The sequence below is a fragment of the Aspergillus bombycis genome, assembly GCF_001792695.1.
Source record: "Aspergillus bombycis strain NRRL26010 chromosome Unknown contig00063, whole genome shotgun sequence".
Classification (NCBI taxonomy): Eukaryota; Fungi; Ascomycota; class Eurotiomycetes; order Eurotiales; family Aspergillaceae; genus Aspergillus; species Aspergillus bombycis.
Window position 1 is genome coordinate 1 of NW_019170065.1, and position 17,006 is coordinate 17,006.

A 17,006-nucleotide genomic window follows, 5' to 3' on the forward strand; every position below is an offset into this window, starting at 1 on the left:
GCCCCTCCGCCGCATCGGCTGTCTCCGAGATCCCCTCGCAGCGCCGAAGACGTCGTCCGCCCATCCGAGAACGTGACCGCGACCCCGTCCGCGCGCTCGCCAGTCAGCCACGACGCAGGCGTCCAGGCCAGGAATAGTGCCGGGATGCTCGGGTCCTCGTGCACGGCTTTCGTCCACAGCGGGCGGATCTCGGGTTCTGCTCCCGAGGACAGGGCGACTCGGAACAGCGATACCGATGCCGAGCTGGTGGCGATGGCCAGCAGCGTGGGATCTGTCGGGTGGAAGTGGAGGTCGAAGACTGCATGTGGCAGGGGGAGAGTTTGGATGCGGGTTCTAGTATCTTTGTTAGTTATTTACTTTATTTTATTTGTTTATCTTTTTTTTTTTTGTTGTTATATAGATGGTGGGTAGGGTTTAAGGGAGGGAAGGGATTAATTAGTAGTGGGGTAAAGCCTACAAAGTATTCGTCTCCGGGGTCACCTGCCATAGCTGCAGACTGCCTGTCTTCGTCTGGTGGACGGTGTCGTTGGCTTCATCTTTCGTCTCCGTGAGCAGGTATGTGCCTATGACGATGTGGTTGGGGGATGCGGGACAGGTCTGGAGACAACTGGGCGGTTGGTCGAGGTAGACCGTGGTGGCCGATTGAGGGGTTTGGGGGGGCATCTTGTTTTGTGAATATTGTATATTTGATGTCGGTATCTAATCGATATGCTCTATATTTAGCTGCATAGAAGAGAGTATGATTTAAAGTAGGTAATTCTATTTTTGTGGTGCTGTGGGTTTTGTGGGCGGTGAACTGTTTAATTTTTCTGTTCTTCTAGAATTTTTGTTAAACATTTACGAGAGAGAGATATATATAGAGATTGTTGACCATGATGGTTCTATGTCTATTCTATTCCATTAGTGATTGAACAATCAATGTCCTCTCTGCGAGTGTATACTTTAGAGATGCCATACTAGGTGATGTGTGACCACAATGGACAGGAGGTGAACAAGGAAAGAACTCATTTTAATCTATTATAAGTCGTCTAAATTGTCATCATCTACAACCGCGTGTACACTGTGTTGATGCCTCCCGTCGTAATCATCTTAATCGTCATGTAGTCGTCAACGCCATATTTGCTGCCCTCACGTCCCATACCGGAGTGCTTGACGCCGCCGAATCTAGAGCCGGTTAGTATGTGTTAATATTGTAGAAGTAAGCTAGACTCACGGTGCTGGGGCATCGGAAATGACACCAGTGTTGATCGCAACCATGCCGAACTCGAGTCTCTCCGAGACCCGGTGCGACCTGGGCAGGTCGCTCGTGATGAGATACGACGCCAATCCGACCTCGCAGTTGTTTGCGCGCCGGACGACTTCATCCTCGGTCTTGAACTTCATCAAGGCGGCCACCGGCCCGAAGGTCTCCTCCTTGGCCACCAGCATGGTATCGTTGGCATCGCCCAGGATGGTCAGCTCGTGGTAGTTCTTGCCCAGCGACGGCAGCCGGTTGCCACCCAGAAGAACCTTTGCGCCCTTGCTCACCGCATCCTGGATGTGCTCCTCCACCTTGGCCACGCCGTTGGTCAACGGCCCGTGGGTCACGGAGGCATCCTCCAGCCCGTTGCCCACCTTGAACTTGCTGACCTCCTCGACGAGCCGCTGCGCGAATCGCTCGTAGATGCCTTCTTGCACGAAGATGCGGTTGGCACACACGCAGGTCTGGCCCGTCACCTTGAACTTGCTGATGAGGGCGCTGGTGATGGCTGTCTCCACGTCGGCGTCGTTGAACACAATGAACGGAGCGTTGCCGCCAAGCTCCAGGCTCAGCTTCTTCAGCGTGCTGCTGGACTGCTTCATCAGCAGCTTGCCGACGCGGGTCGACCCCGTGAAGGAGATCTTCTTGATGATATCCGATTCGCACATGGCCAGGCCCAGCTGGGGTGTGTTGTTCAGCGCCGTCACAACGTTGAAGACACCCTTGGGGACGCCGGCGCGCTCCGCCACCACAGCCATGGCGTTCGACGCAAAGGGCGTCAGACCGTCCGACTTCATCACGACCGTGCATCCCGCGGCCAGGGCCGCCGCGACCTTGCGAGCGCCCATGGCCAGGGGGAAGTTCCACGGCACAATCAAGCCGCACACACCGACAGGCTCTTTGATCACTCGCGTGCGGCCGGCGGCGCTGCTGTGGGGGATGATATCACCGTAGATCCGGGGGGCCTCCTCTCCGAACCACTCGAAGAAGCTGGCCGCAAACATGACCTCGCCCTCGGCATCGCCCTTGGCCTTGCCGTTCTCGGCGGTGATGATCTTGCCAATGTCCTCCTTGTTCTCGACCAAGAGATCCGCGATGCGACGCAGGATCCGTCCACGCTGACGGCCTGGCACCGACCGCCAGGTGGGGAATGCTTGGGCGGCGGCCTCGATGGCCACGTTCAGGTCGTCCAGTGTTGATTCAGGGGCCACGCCAATCTGTGCTTCGCTTGCGGGGTTTGTGACCTTGAATGTGGCATTGGAGTTGGAGGACACCCATTGGCCGTTGATGTAGGAGCGCTCGACGAAGAGACTGGTGTCCTTCAAGATGGATGCGAATGATGATGATGATGCCATGGCGGGATGAATTCCTCTGTCAATCGCAATTGTTTCTGATTGCGACTTGTATTTTTCTGCAGTTTTGGTCGAGGGGGTTGTCCTGGGACTATATGTATAGCCCTCCATCGCGGCCTATACTCAAAACGGTAAGGGAAATGAGAGCTCGGCTGATCCGCAACCCTGGGGAAACAAAACCCGGGGGATCGGGAAGCCCTCCCGATTATCGATGCAATCCCGAGGGTATCGAACTTCAGATAGGGTTCAAGTGCCGTGTGCCCCCGTCGATCGGAACGGAGTTAAGATAATATTAACTTGACTTGATGACAGTTCTGTGGGGGTTCCCCCGCATGTCATGGAATCTTTCTAGGGTTACGGATATGTGATATGATCTGACTCGATGTTCTTGTCAGAACCAATGGAATCAGACTTGGTGTTGGTTGTATTAGAAATCCGTCGTGCCTAACTAACTAACTATGAATCATAGTCCCATTAATCATCCACTTCCCCGCATTTGGGCTTGTCATACAAAACCAGCGGGGACGGAGTAGTATATACCGGATTGGATTGATTTCAACAGTCACCTTCTGCTTTTCGCTGCCCCTTACTCCACCCAGTATTTTCGTGTAGATCGACAGACAAGCCATGTCTGCACCCTTCAGCCAAGTCCCCTCGACGGCGAGGATTACCCCACACCCCTTCACGGTGTCCGTTCCTCAGGAACAGCTTAGCGAGCTCCACACGTTGGTGAAGCTGTCCAAGATAGGCCCTCGGACATACGAGAATTCGCAGCCAGACGCCCGCTTCGGTATCACTTCCGAATGGCTGACTGGGATCCGAGAAAAGTGGCTGAATGACTTCGACTGGTATAATATCTTTCTCGACTGCATAGACTCAAAAAGTACCCACCCTCTTCAGAGTCGAGAGAACCTGACTCCCGCGTAGGAAAGCGTGCGAAGCCCGCATCAACGACTTCCCCCAATTCACCGCCGAGATCGAAGACGTCCAGCTGCATTTCGCGGCCCTCTTCTCGGAGAACCCTAATGCTGTGCCCATCGTGCTGCTCCATGGATGGCCTGGTATTGTACCTTCTCGATCTCTGATGTAGACTAGACTCACAGCCCGTCGCTCCTGCAGGCAGCTTCCTGGAATTCCTCCCCCTGCTGCAGCTGTTCCGCCGTGACTTCTCCCCTACCACCCTGCCGTATCATCTCGTCGTCCCCTCCCTGCCGGGCTATGGCTTCTCCTCGGGCCCCCCAGTGGACAGGAACTATACCACGCACGATGTCGCCCGAGTCATCGACAAGTTGATGAAGGGGCTGGGGTTCGAGAGCGGGTATATCGCCCAAGGAGGCGACATCGGCAGCCGGGTATCTAGGATCCTGGCCGTAGACCATGACAGCTGCAAAGGTTCGTGGTATCTGTAGACGTGTGGTCTTCCAAAACGAACACTAACGATTACACAGCGGTTCACTGTAAGTTTCTCCAGCACACCTAACAACCAGTAATACATGGAGACCAACTCGCGAAGTAAACTTCTGTGCGATAGCCACACCCCCACAGGGCGTATCGGACGTGGACCTCACTCCCTCCGAGAAAAAGGGACTGGGTCTCCGAGACGAATTCCTAACCTCGGGCATCGCCTATGCCCTCGAGCACGCCACGAGACCCAGTACCATCGGCCATATCCTCTCTTCGAGCCCTCTCGCTTTGCTCGCGTGGTATGTCACGTCACATACACGACCCCTGTTTCCTCCGGCTGAAAAGCAACGGAAGCCGAGAAGTACTAGTCTGACTGCGATGCAGGGTCGGAGAGAAATTCCTCACCTGGGCCGACGAGCCTCTTCCCTCGCAGACGATCCTGGAGTTCGCCTCGCTGTACTGGCTGACGGACACCTTTCCGCGGGCGATCTACCCTTATCGAGAGGTATCTATGATTTTGGTTTCCGCGTTGGAAGGCCGTTGTGTCAGGGCTAACGCTTGGGTATGTACTTAGGAACTCCCCGTGTCGCCCGAGCGGAAGCCTCTGCGGTATATTGAGAAACCGCTGGGGTTTTCCTATTTCCCGGTTGAGCTGTTCCCCGTGCCCAGGAGCTGGATCGAGACCACGGGGAATCTGGTCTTTTGGAGGGAACACCAGCGGGTATGTGCTTCGCGTCCAGACTCCAGACTCCAGAGAGAGAGAGAGAGAGACTCGTTTGCTGACTGTTGTGTAGGGAGGCCATTTTGCTGCTCTGGAGAAGCCGCAGGAGTTGAAGGCTGATTTGACGGCGTTTGTGGGGCAGGTTTGGGGGAGGGAATAGTTAGATGGGGAGTAGTTCTGGATGGTTGGATTAGTTAGTTGTCTTGATTGTGGATGATTCAGAGCGACGAGTGAGAGAGTAAACTGTGGTGGGTGTTCACATATAAGCACTTTTATCTTGAAGATAGCCGTGGCAATGTGTTTAATCCAGTGGTTCTCTCTTCACCGATACTAAATCAACCACCATGACCCCGAGAAGACCAAGTCCAAGACTACTACGTAGTACTAGGACTAACTAGGTCACTAAATCAATACCCCACATCAACCCACCCGGCCGATCAATCGCTCCCTAAAGCCACTAGAAAGCTCTAGCCCCAAGCTATCGTGCCAGAAGATGCGACTCATTAAACAAATCCATACTGGGTACAGCATGTCCAACAAACACATCACTCCACGCCGAAAACTCTAGCCCATACCGTAGCACGCCTCCCAACTATTGTTATATAAATCCCATCCACTACACACCACATTCAACTTCACATCCCCAACTCCAACCACCATCATGTCACGGTCAAAACGCCAAACGCGCACGACGGATATGTCCATCCTCGACAGCAACGAGTTCTTCTCCGACGAGTCGAGCTTTTACGGTTCGTATTCTCGTCTCCTGTCTTATCTGCTCACTATCACTAGTGGGTTGTTTATCTACTTCCCATATGACATCATCCCCAGCCAAAACAATGAACTAAACTAGAAACCAAAAAACAAAAAGGATCGGACGACGAAAAAGCCCGCCTGGAATATCTCGCCAAAACATACGACCCTGAACCCTACTGGGACACCATCCATCCGATCCTCTACTCCACAATCCAACATGACTCCCTAGCTGCCTCTAAACAACAACAACCACCTCCTATCTCCGAAACCAACCCCCCAACCAAACCCAAACCCAGCCCGCACCCGGTCCACTTCGAGCCCGAAACACCCCCATCCACGACTGCGCACAACGCCCGCAAACGCAACGAGTCTGTAACCGACTTCCTGGCACGGTTACCCCCTTCTGAAACCGAGTCGGCGGATGTTGGGCCGTGGATCTATGTCGATCATCCCGGGGCGCCGCGGGAGGAGAAGGATATTGCCGGGTTGGTTGGGCAGGGCACGGAGATGTTGAGGGCGTTTGAGGAGAGGAAGGTGGCGGTGGAGGTGGAGATGCAGGGCGCTTCTGCGCTGGCGAGGGGCCGGAAGTTGGTGCCGCTGCGGCGGGGGTTGGAGAGGGAGATCTTTGCACTGGCGAGGGAGACCGGAGTGGTGTCGGGGAAGTGGATGTTGTTTCTCGGCGAGGAGGTTGTGGATCGCGTCTGGGGGGTTGTGGTGGAGGAGACCGTCGAGGGTCGGTTGGGCTTTGCGGCGAAGGTGGCCACGCGGGATGAGCGTGGGAAGGCGAGGTTGTTGGCGATCTATACCCGGGATTTTGGGGATGTGGAGGATGCGCGCCGCGTGTTGCAGAGGTTGGTTGAGCTGGAGTTGGTCAGGAAGGAGGAGAGGCCCATTTATTATAAGTGTGATGCTTATACCTATTTGGAGATTACGAGTGGGAATCCGTATGGGTTGAAGGCGAGTATGTTTTCCAGTCGGGAGGTTTTGGAGCGGAAGGTCTGATTTGTTTTCCATCTGTGATGTATTGTTTATCTGTCCATCTAATACGTATGATGATGATCATGTCGTTATGATCTGTCTGAGCTGCTGCGGCTCGCTGTCGATATCTAATGTGACCTGAGATTGGTTTGCTGAGCTTTGAGCCTGGGTATGGTTGGTGCCAGGCTCAACTTTCTCCGGGGCTGTTCCTTGATATCGAAGTGATACCCTAGGTGAACTAGGAGCCATCCCGAGCCAGCAGTGGCTAGACGGTCCGATAAGGTTGTTCCATGTTTGATCAACGTGATCCGGTCGAGCAGTACTGGGCTATCCGAGCCTGTCAGAAGGCCCAGCAGTGTCAACAGTCGATATCCCAAGCCCTGGGGAACGTTCTTCCAGAGGCCAGCCCGACAATCATTCACAAATGTAGCCCACTGCGATTATCGGTTGTGACACAGCCAATCCTTCAGGAAGCGTCATCGGTCTTTTCCATGACCTTCTCACAAGTCTCCCGGAGCTCCTGGACACCTTTCACACCCGCCCACTTCTGGAGCAGCTCCCGCACCTCCTCCCAATCTTTCTCAGCCTCCTCCCGACTGCGTCCGCAACGAGCTTCTCCAACCGAGCCGGCGTACCAAGCACCCACCTCACCGTTTCCTTCTCAGCCTTCTTGCGCTCCCCCTCATCCGACGCCTTCGCTTCCTTCATTCGCCGTCTCTGCTCCTCCCCCTCCTGAATCAGCCCCCCAGCCGTCTCCGCCACAAAAGCAATAGCCGGTCCCAACGTCTTGGTCATAGTCAACGGCGCCCCCCGGTCATCCATACTCTGCCGCATCTTCCCAATAGTCTCCACCGCCCGAATCAACTTCGAGTAGTTATCGTAGACAAGCGCCTTGCGCTCGCTATCCAGCGTTTTGATGTCCCCGACGAGGGTATTCTCTGCCTTCAGCACGGTCGACAGCGACGACGTAGCCAGGAGATGGGTGACGTAATGCTGGGCATCGAAATCCGGACTATCGAGTTCCGTCCCGGTCTGGACGACTGAGGGATTCGAGGTGTCCGCTGCGTCTGTGGGTCGGGGAATGCTGCGGGATCGTCTGGCTCCTGGCGTTTCGGCTGCCGAGGGTTTGAGGTTGTAGTAGTCGCGGAGAGCGGCGCGGTTGCGGCGTGGATGGAGGGAGGGAGAGACAGCACGGGCTGTGGAGGGGGTCGAGCTGGCGCTGAGGCCGGGGCCGACATTGGTGTTGAGGGTGTCGAGCGATGGTCGGCGGGAGGATGCTGGGGTGGGCGAGTGGGCGCGTGAGGAGGTGATTGATGGGCGGGGGGAGGAGATGGTGGACATTTTGATCGATTGAGGGTGTCTAGTGAGTGTGGAGGTTCAGTATACTCATGTGCAAACACAATGGAGAGGTAGCGAGAGAAAAGCGAAGGGTGGTTTGAAGCTAAAAGAACAGCGAAGGTCAGGAGGAGGTTCAGCGGTGGTCCGTTCCCCGGATTTCGTTCCGCGGCGGAATAGATTTATAAATAAAGGAAAATCAAATCAAATCAACTACAACACACCAACCACGGGCATATCTGGACCTCACAATGGCCAATCCCGAAGAACAAATCGCCGCCCAGCTCCTGAGCAGCAAGTCGCTCCCGGTCTCAGCAGCATGGCTCAGTAACTTCCTTACCTCGATCGCGCACCAGCGCAACGTGCCCCTCTCGGCCGTGACCCAGACTGCTTTATTCCGCATCCTTGCCTCGGACTTTAGAGATTCTCTCTCCACACGATCACCGTCGTCACTCCTTCCCGTCGATATCTTCGACCCCACCGTACAAGAAAGACGACTCCAAGGCGTGATCCCCGTCCAAGTCCTCGATATCGAGGACATCGGCGCGAGCCTCTGGAGCCAAGTGGAAGCCATTGAGCGCGTGGAACGGGGAGAGGCCATCCGAGGACGGGAGATTGTGCGGACGATTAATGTGGACGAAGACCCGGAGCAGAGCGCGGGGGGTGCCGGTGGGAATCCTGCTTCTGCGCAGCCAGAGACGGGAAATAGCAATGGCCCGCACCGGGTGGTCGTTCAAGATGCGGCGGGGACGAAAGCTGTCGCTATCGAGTTGAAGCATGTGAGTGGTATTGCGCTGGGGAAATTGCCCATTGGGGCTAAGTTGGTGTTGCGCAATGCGACGGTTGCTCGTGGGATGGTGTTATTGACACCTGAATCTGTTACGCTCCTTGGGGGGAAGATTGATTCCTTGGACCAGACGTGGAGGGAGGGCAGGAAGGAGAGACTGATAGCACGAATCACGGAAACGCAGGGGGAGCAGTAAGCTTGAGAACGGAGTGGTCGGCTTTACGATCACAAGGCCTGTCCTTGGATAGTGTCTAAGGTATGTCGGGATGCTTCTATTTCATCACTCATGCTCTAACTACAGTAGACATGTTGCAGGATACCCTGCTCGACTATCTATAAGCGCAACTCTCATCAGGGGAAGCCATCACACTAGTTTGTTGCAGACACCGTGTGATTCAGTTCTTCCCACCCATGCTGTTTCCACGGGGCAATCATAATCGCCCGGAGTGCGTCACTCGCCTTTCCGGTCTGTGCATATGCGGTAGACAGGTCCACAGCGTCAAGGTTGCCTCGGGGTGGAACGCTACGCAACGCTCTCTTGACGCCCATCTCTGCGGGGTATGATTCATCGGAGGCTGCCGCCAATTCCATCCAACCCTGAGGCTGGTAAGGTGATCTCATCACGGCTGCCGCAGCTTCTCCAACGCGTCTTGTCTCCTCGGGAACGCCAGAGTTATCAGTGAACCCTAAGGTAGACATGGCGGTTAGAAGCTTGACCAACTTAGTCTGTTCGTGAATCTCAATATCATCTCTCGTGATCATAATCCGCAAGTCAGATTCGACGGCCTCAATGGCATCCTTGTCGGAATCGAGGATCGCGATGGCGCCCAGTAGTGTGACAGCCCCGACATGCTCGGGGTTGTTCTCCACACAGTCGAATAACTGTTGGCGAGCGACGGCCCGTTCCTCCTCGCCGCCTTTAGCCCATAGCACTTGTGCGAGAAGGCATACCACCTCAGGCGCATTGTCCGCTTCCTGGAGAGCGTCACGGAACATATCAATCGCACTGTCCATGTTCCGTAGATAATAATGCGCCAGACCCGCGGTCAAGTGCGCTGACAAACGCAGCCTGCTGTTCGTTTCAGGGTCGAACTTCTCGGCATCTTCTTCACCAGACAGCATGAGTGCTGTCTCCGCCTTTTCGGCGGCTTCCTCGAATTCCTGACGTGCAAGGAGGACCCGAGCAATATCCGCGTTCGCCTGCGCGTATTTAGAGAGGGATGACGCTGACTCGGACACCTCGTATTCTGCCTCGACGGCGGTACAGAGGGCCCGTAGACTGATTTCTGCATCTGACAGTTCGCCAATTCTCTCAGCCAAAAGAGAGGATAGATGCACGAAGGGTAGATCGGACGGATCTTGCGAAGAGAGCTGGTGGAGTGCAAAGAACGGTTGGATCAGCTCGGAAACCTCATTCGAAGCCGAGGAATCTGACATAAGATGGTCGAACAAGCTCAACGTGTACTGCTTCTTAGGCAACGGAACTGCCGAGTTGGAGATATCAAAGGCATGCTCAAACAGACCCCTGGCTTCCCGTGGGTCACCAAATAGAAGTGCAAGAAATCCTTGCCCAATCCAAGCTTGGGAGTTGTCTGGATCTGTAGACTGCGCTCGAGTAAAGGCTTCGTTTGCAAGCTGGATGTCATTGTGGATCAGGTAGAGTGCACCCAGGTTGGTCCAGACTTGCGCTGTTCTGTCGTTGAGATGAAGACTTCTCACAAAGGCATGTTGTGCGACCTTCGGGCTCATGCTTGTAGTCACCACACCAAGGGCGTTCCAGAATTCAGAGTTCCCAGCCTCCAGCTCAATGGCCCGTTTAAAGCATCGGATTGCGGCCTTCAAGAATTTCCGCGACTGCTTCTTGCCCGTAGACACTTGCATACATCTGAATGCCCTGTATTCTGACCAGCCAAGATTGTACCAAGCAACGGCCTGAGCATGAATGTCCTGTGCTGACACATGGATGGCGCGCTTGTATGCCAGAATCGAGGCGTACATACATCTATCCGATAGGCCGCAGGCCTCGTCATCTGCATTTTTCAATTCCGAGAGACGATCTTGTCCGACCTCATCGACGTCTGTAAGGATGTCGAAAACTGCAGACTCAAGCTGGGTAGAGAGTAGTTTCTGTACTTCGTTGATTGGGGCTCTTGCAGTCTTCGACTGGACGTAGGAGAAGATTGAGCAGGCATCTCCCACACCTTTCCATAAATTGAAGATGTCGACCCTTTCCAGGGCTAGAGATGCTGCTACAAGAATCGCTTTACGGGCAAGTTCAATGCAGTCGTTGAAAAGTCCCTGTTCGAGACTCTTCCAAGAGCTTTCCGTCAGTGTATGGAGTAGTGCAATAGACACGCCGAACTCATTCGGATGGATGCTGAGGACATCCTCATATCTCGCAATAGCATCGTTGTATTCTCCAAGCTCCCGCTTGACATTTGCCAGCATGTACCGTGCGAACCAGACCTGTTCCTTATCTGAGTTGGAAAGGGAGTCCTCCAACTGTTGGGCGTGCTCGAACGCTTTCGTAGCGGCAATGTAACGGCCGGAATGATGGTAGCTCTCTCCTAGGCCAACCCATGAATGGTAATCGCCCGGTGACAGTCGTAAAGCTGCCTGGAATGAGACGATACTCTTGGCATATTGTTGCTTGTTAATCTGGACAGTGCCCAGAGCAGCATATGGCCAGCTGTAACCCCGTCGTTTCGAACCCGGCGCAGGTTTAGCTTTACCGGAGTCCACAACACGCTGTGACACAGCTTCAACAAGATCCCACTCCTTCTGATCCGCAAATGCCTTTGCGAGCCTCTCCGCTGCTTCGATCTCGGATGGCGATAGCTCAAAGGCTTTGTGAAAGCATCTTCGCGCCCTGCCTTTGTCCCTCTTGTAATCGGCGTAGAACAGTCCGAGACTAGTGTAGGCAGGCGCATAATTAATGTTAGTCTGGATTGACGCAAGAAAATTAGCGTAGGCACCGTTGCGATCCTTGCGTGCGGCAGATGATGGATCCAACTCCCACTGACAATAACCAATACGATAAAGAGTTTCTGATTTAAAATCTCGATTTTCCGAATCCGAGTTTTGTAGTTCTTCAAGCACATCTTGGAGCCCATGAAGTCCGGATGTAAGATCACCTGTTAGTGCCTTGCTCCAGGACAGTTCGGCACGAACTTTGAGGTTCGATGGGTCTCGTTCCAGAGCACGCTGCAGGAAGTCGAGGGCCTCGGTATAGTCTTCGTCTACTTTGAGAATAAGCCCAATCCCAAGTAGACAGCTCGTGGATTTTGGATTTCTCTTGAGGATTTCTTCGAAGATGACTTTGGCCTCAGGGTGGTTCCGGGGCGACTGATAGTAGATCAGGGCGTTTGCAAGGGCAATATTCATGCAATCGGTTGTCTTTTGGAGCTTCATTCCAGACATCTTGACCAGATCTTGAATGTTGCGAAGTCCTTTGCGAGACACATCTACAACGCTCTCGTACTCTTCAAGGGTCAAGTAAAATTCACCCAAGATGCGATGCGCAACAATCGAGGATCCAGACATCTCAAGCCCTTCGACCATCAACAGAATACTGTCTTGGACACCGAGTTCATTCGTCTCGTCATTTTCATCCTCGGCCTCCTGTTCCTTTGCCTTAGAATCTTTGTCCTTCGCCTTGGAGTCTTTGGTCTCCTTGGGGAATGGTGAAAGGTTGCTGGCCAGGAAACCTTTCAGGACTTTAGTAAGCCCCGCTTCTGGGAAGAATTCGATAAAATCCTGTAAAAAGTTGTGGTCCCACTCCGAAAAGTTTTGGATATCTTGCCATTCAAGAAAGATTCTCCACGCGAGCTCGAAGGGGTGCTTGATAATGACCATGTCGCGAGCTGCCACCCACACCTCCTCTCGCTTCGCCTTCTTTTCGTTTGCCGGAACAACGGCGAGAACATCGCAGCCCCGCTCTAATATCTTCTCTTCATATGTACGCCGGACCTCATCGTCATGGCTCCAGTCCACGATTCCGCGATAAAGCTGTTCGAGTTCGCTCCGCCTGAAGGCCTCCCTCTTCACTTCCAGTGTTACCTGTTCAATGCGCGCACCCAGTCGTGTACGCCGTTCCCCTATCTCTCTGTTTATGAATTCCTTTTCTTCAGCTTCGGTCATCTCTATGAGGCGAAGGTAGGTATGCGCAGGATGCGGGATGAGACCCTCTAGGCTATCGTAGATGGGACTCGACGGTAAATGTAGTTCGAGGGCCTTTCGACATTGAGACCGCGTGCCATTTTTCTTTGTGAATTTGATGTATTTGTCTACAATTTCTTCGCAGCGTCGACGGTCATTTCTGGAGAGGGGTCAACTTGTGGCTTAACAAACGGTTAGAAGTGAGACGATGGTGAACGTACGCCTCCCCAAGGACCTGGCAAAGCTTTATAACTGCCTCGCGATAAGAGTCTAGTCTGTTGTTTCCTTGTCTTTCATACAAACTGATCAGTCCTTGCCATGCTATCTTGTCGTTCTCTTTCGCACGGGTTGCTGCGAGGTAGGCATTCTCCGCATCGTTTGTCTTGTTGAGTTTATCGAGCGCAAGACCTAGAAAAACATTCCTAGATATCAAATACGTCAGTGGAAGATGTCCAAACAGTAGAAAACCAGGTTACATACGCGTGGTAGTTTTGAGGTTCTTGTTGCACAAGAGCTTTGGCTTTCTCGGCCGCAAGCTCGAAGTCTTTCGAGTCCAGTGCTGTCCGCACCGCTTTCAGGGCTGCCTTGCTTGACATTTTAGCCCAATTGCTGCATAGCCTTGCGCTAGCAGTTGGAGAAAATTATCTGGCAGATCGCAGACCAGCAAACGAGCGACGGTTGAGAAGAAAGCCGAGTTAGGCAAATGTTCGGTTTGTGGGGAAGCCGAGCGGGCGGCGGGTGGTGATACGTCAGAGGGCCGATCTCGTGGCTGCTTATCTCCCCAGACCGTAAGCGCCCATCCGTCCATCTACTCACGGAATACCCCCTTACGGCGCTTGGGGAGCGGTGTGGAACTGAGCTCTGGATCTTTTACATCTTTCGAGATCCTTCAGATTGTATTTTCTCCGGTTACTGTAGGACGGTAAGCGTGGATCCCATCAGCAATGTATCATCGCTGAGCTATTCCCCTACTAACTTATCAGCACCCATAGGTCCCGGACTAGCATTCTATGCTATTTAAACCAAAACATACTATTCCATAACTATACTCGCTGTTTCGAACAATCATGGGAGCTCCCCGGCTTCGAATCGAAGGCGCAACCTTCAAAGACCCAAATAATCGAGAAATTACGCTTAGGGGCATCAATGTCGCCGGAGAATCCAAGTACCCCAAGAGCCCTGATACCCCTTCTCATGTGCCCGACAAGTTCTTTGAGACAGAAGACGTTTCATTTATTGGTCGCCCGTTCTCGCTGGATGATGCACATACACACTTTGCAAGGCTACGGAAATGGGGATACAATACCATAAGATATATTTTCACCTGGGAGGCTATAGAACACGCAGGTCCTGGGAAGTATGACGACGAATGGATTTCCTTTACCATCGAAGTTCTTCGAATCGCGAAGCAATACCAGTTCTACGTGTTCATGGACCCTCATCAGGATGTGGTATAGTTCCCTTCTGGCGCACTGAATGCCGGTGCGCATTTGCTGACAACATCCAGTGGTCCAGATTGTCAGGAGGATCCGGTGCACCGGGATGGACTCTCTATGCAGCGGGGCTTAACCCAAGGACCTTCAAGAAGACCGAAGCGGCTCTTGTCCAAAATACGTTTGACAACCCGGCAGAGTTTCCGAAGATGATCTGGAGTACGAATTACACCCGTCTTGTCTGCCAAACGATGTTCACTCTGTTCTGGGCTGGCCGGGATTTTGCACCTAAGGCAATTATAAATGGTGTGAACATTCAAGAATACCTGCAGGGCCACTTCATCGCTGCGTGTAGATATTTCGCGCAGAAAATCCATGAGGCTGGTGATCTGGAAAATGAAGTAGTTATCGGATGGGAAAGCATGAATGAGCCCCATAGAGGGCTTATTGGTGTCCAGGACATATCAGTGGTTCCGCCTGACCAACAACTTCAACTAGGGACGTCCCCTACTGCTTTCCAGGCAATGTTAACCGGATCTGGACGAGCGTGCGAGGAGACGACGTGGGCGTTCGGTGGCTTTGGCCCTCATCAGACTGGTCGGGAACTCGTGGACCCCGAAGGCGAATCTGCTTGGCTGCCTGCGAGTTATGATGATCACAAATATGGTTGGAAAAGAGATCCGGAATGGAAATTAGGCGAGTGTCTATGGGCACAGCACGGCATCTGGGATCCATCAACGGACCGACTACTCAGAAAGGACTATTTCGCTAAGAAACCCCAAAGCGGCGAACCATTGAATTACGATGTCTTTACGAACACATATTTCATGGAGCATTATAGGGCGTACAGGGATGCCATTAGAAGTGTATGGCCCGAGTCCATTATGCTTTGCCAGCCCCCTGTCATGGAAGTCCCCCCTGATCTCAAGGGCTCATTTGATGACGACCCCAACATGGTTCATGCCGTACACTATTACGATGGCCTAACATTGTTGACAAAGCATTGGTAAGTCGTGTTGCATTGCAGTTCATTAGCATCCCACTAATCGTTCTTCAGGAATCGACTATACAACGTTGACGTAATTGGCGTGCTTCGTGGAAAATATCTCGCGCCAGCATTTGCGGTGAAGATTGGAGAGACGGCGATCCGGAATTGCTTGCGTGACCAGCTCAAATATCTCAGAGAGGAGAGCCTACGGTTTATGGGAAATCATCCCATGATATTTACGGAAATTGGAATTCCATATGACATGGACGACAAACATGCGTACAAAACTGGCGATTATAGTAGCCAGATTAGTGCAATGGATGCCAACCATTTTGCCCTGGAAGGCAGCACTGCCAATGGCTTTACGCTGTGGCTTTACACAACACAGGTAAAGGACCCCTCCATTCCCAGCTGACACGTTTCCTCGAGCGCCCAATAGCTAATTCATGCGTCAGAACAATCATGAATGGGGCGATAACTGGAACGGCGAGGACCTCTCGATCTTCTCCCTCGACGACCCCGAGCTGCCGAGCGGTAAGCTGTTAGCGATTGAAAGCGCATCACGTTCGCGATCTGACCCTCATTCTCCAGCCTATTCAGAGAGTCAGAGTAACATGGAAGATCAGCACGTGGGTCCCTCGAATCTGAAAGACGCGTTGCGACCAGCCTCCATCACCTCCGAAATCTCTTCTCAGATGTCCAAAGACCACACAGGCTTTCGCGCCGCGGAAGCCTATATTCGCCCAAGTCCGATTTTCACCAACGGCTCTCTGACGCACCATGGCTTCGATTTACGGAATTGCACGTTCACCATGTCATTGGTGGCCAAAGAAAAGGCCACCCGAGGGGATCAACCCACAGAAATCTATTTGCCTGACTTCCACTTCCCGGAGGTACAATCCGTGGTCTCTGTGAGCAGCGGGGAGTGGACAATCGACCATGCAGAGATTGACTCTGTAAACATCCAACGACTTCGGTGGTGGCACCCAGAGGGACGACAAGAAATCAAGATTCAGGGAGTCAAACGCAAGCCAGGCGACTTGACTAAGGTCTCCGGAGAGGATATAACCTATCTGGAACAATGCCAACGTGGAGCCTGTTCTGTGATGTAGGGAGCATTGAACTGGATTGTCGCTCAGTTTTGACTACGGTTGGCGCATTGGGGGTTAAAGACATTTTTTGTTTATTTGATACGTCGAATCATGGCAGTTTGTTCTTTGGCTTTGTTTTCTCCGATGGAATAAAGGGAAAAAGAATGTCAATGATTTAAAGTTTCTTGCTGATCAGATAACAAGCGTCAGGGGTAACGACTTCGACGTAAGCCTAGAGGCTGAACCAGAATGGGAATTGGATTTAACGAAACCAAAGTCCTAAATGAAAATTGAACCATATAATGGTTATGGTGAGGATTCACTCGGTTGTATCTGTGAATTGCATTCACCCGAGTCGACCACCACCACTACCAGTACTAGTTAGCAGTAGGACGGAGTATAGAACAAGAGGACGAGTATAAATAGGAAGCGGTGTGGGCGGAACCCCTCCGAGAGTCGGTGTGGTGATTGGAGCGGCAGCGCGTGGAAAATTCAGTGAAAGCATCTGAAAGGGTAAAAGGTGGGTGGGTGTTTGCCTGATTATTCCTGGCTACTTTACTTTTTGGTTCCCTCTTTCCCAATCACAACAACGCCCGCCTCCTGTCTTAGAAAAACTACTCTACTAGTCTCCCAGCCCTGACGCTCTTCCTTTGGAGTGGTGTATATTGACCTGCGTTCTTCGTCAGGGTTATTAATCCCGTCAATCAAGAATCGTTTTCCCGGGCGGGATTCCGGACAGGCAAGAAACACTGAGCCGGACGTG

The 17,006-nt window shown here is 52.8% G+C and overlaps 8 protein-coding genes across 8 annotated transcripts; 4 read left to right on the forward strand and 4 right to left on the reverse strand.

Annotated features, from left to right (window-relative positions):
* Positions 1-53: 53 nt before the first annotated feature.
* ABOM_005912 (uncharacterized protein) lies at positions 54-663 on the reverse strand (the record flags this gene model as incomplete). The annotated part of the gene is made up of 2 exons (XM_022533041.1): positions 54-333; positions 458-663. Coding segments are annotated over 2 exons (486 nt in total), but the record flags the coding sequence as incomplete, so codon positions are not given.
* Positions 664-1,043: 380 nt separating this feature from the next.
* ABOM_005913 (NAD-dependent succinate-semialdehyde dehydrogenase) lies at positions 1,044-2,703 on the reverse strand (the record flags this gene model as incomplete). The annotated part of the gene is made up of 2 exons (XM_022533042.1): positions 1,044-1,164; positions 1,214-2,703. The coding sequence occupies 2 exons, from the start codon at positions 2,701-2,703 to the stop codon at positions 1,044-1,046; spliced, it is 1,611 nt and encodes a 536-aa protein (XP_022387634.1).
* A 501-nt stretch (positions 2,704-3,204) lies between these two features.
* On the forward strand, positions 3,205-4,877 carry ABOM_005914 (epoxide hydrolase family protein; the record flags this gene model as incomplete). The annotated part of the gene is made up of 7 exons (XM_022533043.1): positions 3,205-3,440; positions 3,520-3,653; positions 3,712-3,984; positions 4,064-4,295; positions 4,381-4,501; positions 4,571-4,717; positions 4,791-4,877. Coding segments are annotated over 7 exons (1,230 nt in total), but the record flags the coding sequence as incomplete, so codon positions are not given.
* Positions 4,878-5,378: 501 nt separating this feature from the next.
* ABOM_005915 (DUF1917 domain-containing protein) lies at positions 5,379-6,475 on the forward strand (the record flags this gene model as incomplete). The annotated part of the gene is made up of 2 exons (XM_022533044.1): positions 5,379-5,466; positions 5,589-6,475. 2 exons carry the CDS (start codon positions 5,379-5,381, stop codon positions 6,473-6,475), a joined length of 975 nt encoding a protein of 324 aa, XP_022387661.1.
* Positions 6,476-6,917: 442 nt separating this feature from the next.
* Positions 6,918-7,792, reverse strand: ABOM_005916 (uncharacterized protein; the record flags this gene model as incomplete). The annotated part of the gene is made up of 2 exons (XM_022533045.1): positions 6,918-7,047; positions 7,098-7,792. 2 exons carry the CDS (start codon positions 7,790-7,792, stop codon positions 6,918-6,920), a joined length of 825 nt encoding a protein of 274 aa, XP_022387631.1.
* A 245-nt stretch (positions 7,793-8,037) lies between these two features.
* On the forward strand, positions 8,038-8,769 carry ABOM_005917 (OB fold domain-containing protein; the record flags this gene model as incomplete). Its single annotated transcript, XM_022533046.1, has 1 exon — positions 8,038-8,769. One exon carries the CDS (start codon positions 8,038-8,040, stop codon positions 8,767-8,769), a length of 732 nt encoding a protein of 243 aa, XP_022387632.1.
* A 173-nt stretch (positions 8,770-8,942) lies between these two features.
* ABOM_005918 (SKI complex subunit tetratricopeptide repeat protein SKI3) lies at positions 8,943-13,327 on the reverse strand (the record flags this gene model as incomplete). The annotated part of the gene is made up of 3 exons (XM_022533047.1): positions 8,943-12,891; positions 12,953-13,153; positions 13,212-13,327. 3 exons carry the CDS (start codon positions 13,325-13,327, stop codon positions 8,943-8,945), a joined length of 4,266 nt encoding a protein of 1,421 aa, XP_022387658.1.
* Positions 13,328-13,798: 471 nt separating this feature from the next.
* Positions 13,799-16,264, forward strand: ABOM_005919 (sterylglucosidase 1; the record flags this gene model as incomplete). The annotated part of the gene is made up of 5 exons (XM_022533048.1): positions 13,799-14,182; positions 14,239-15,170; positions 15,222-15,540; positions 15,608-15,686; positions 15,744-16,264. 5 exons carry the CDS (start codon positions 13,799-13,801, stop codon positions 16,262-16,264), a joined length of 2,235 nt encoding a protein of 744 aa, XP_022387659.1.
* Between the last annotated feature and the right edge of the window lie 742 nt (positions 16,265-17,006).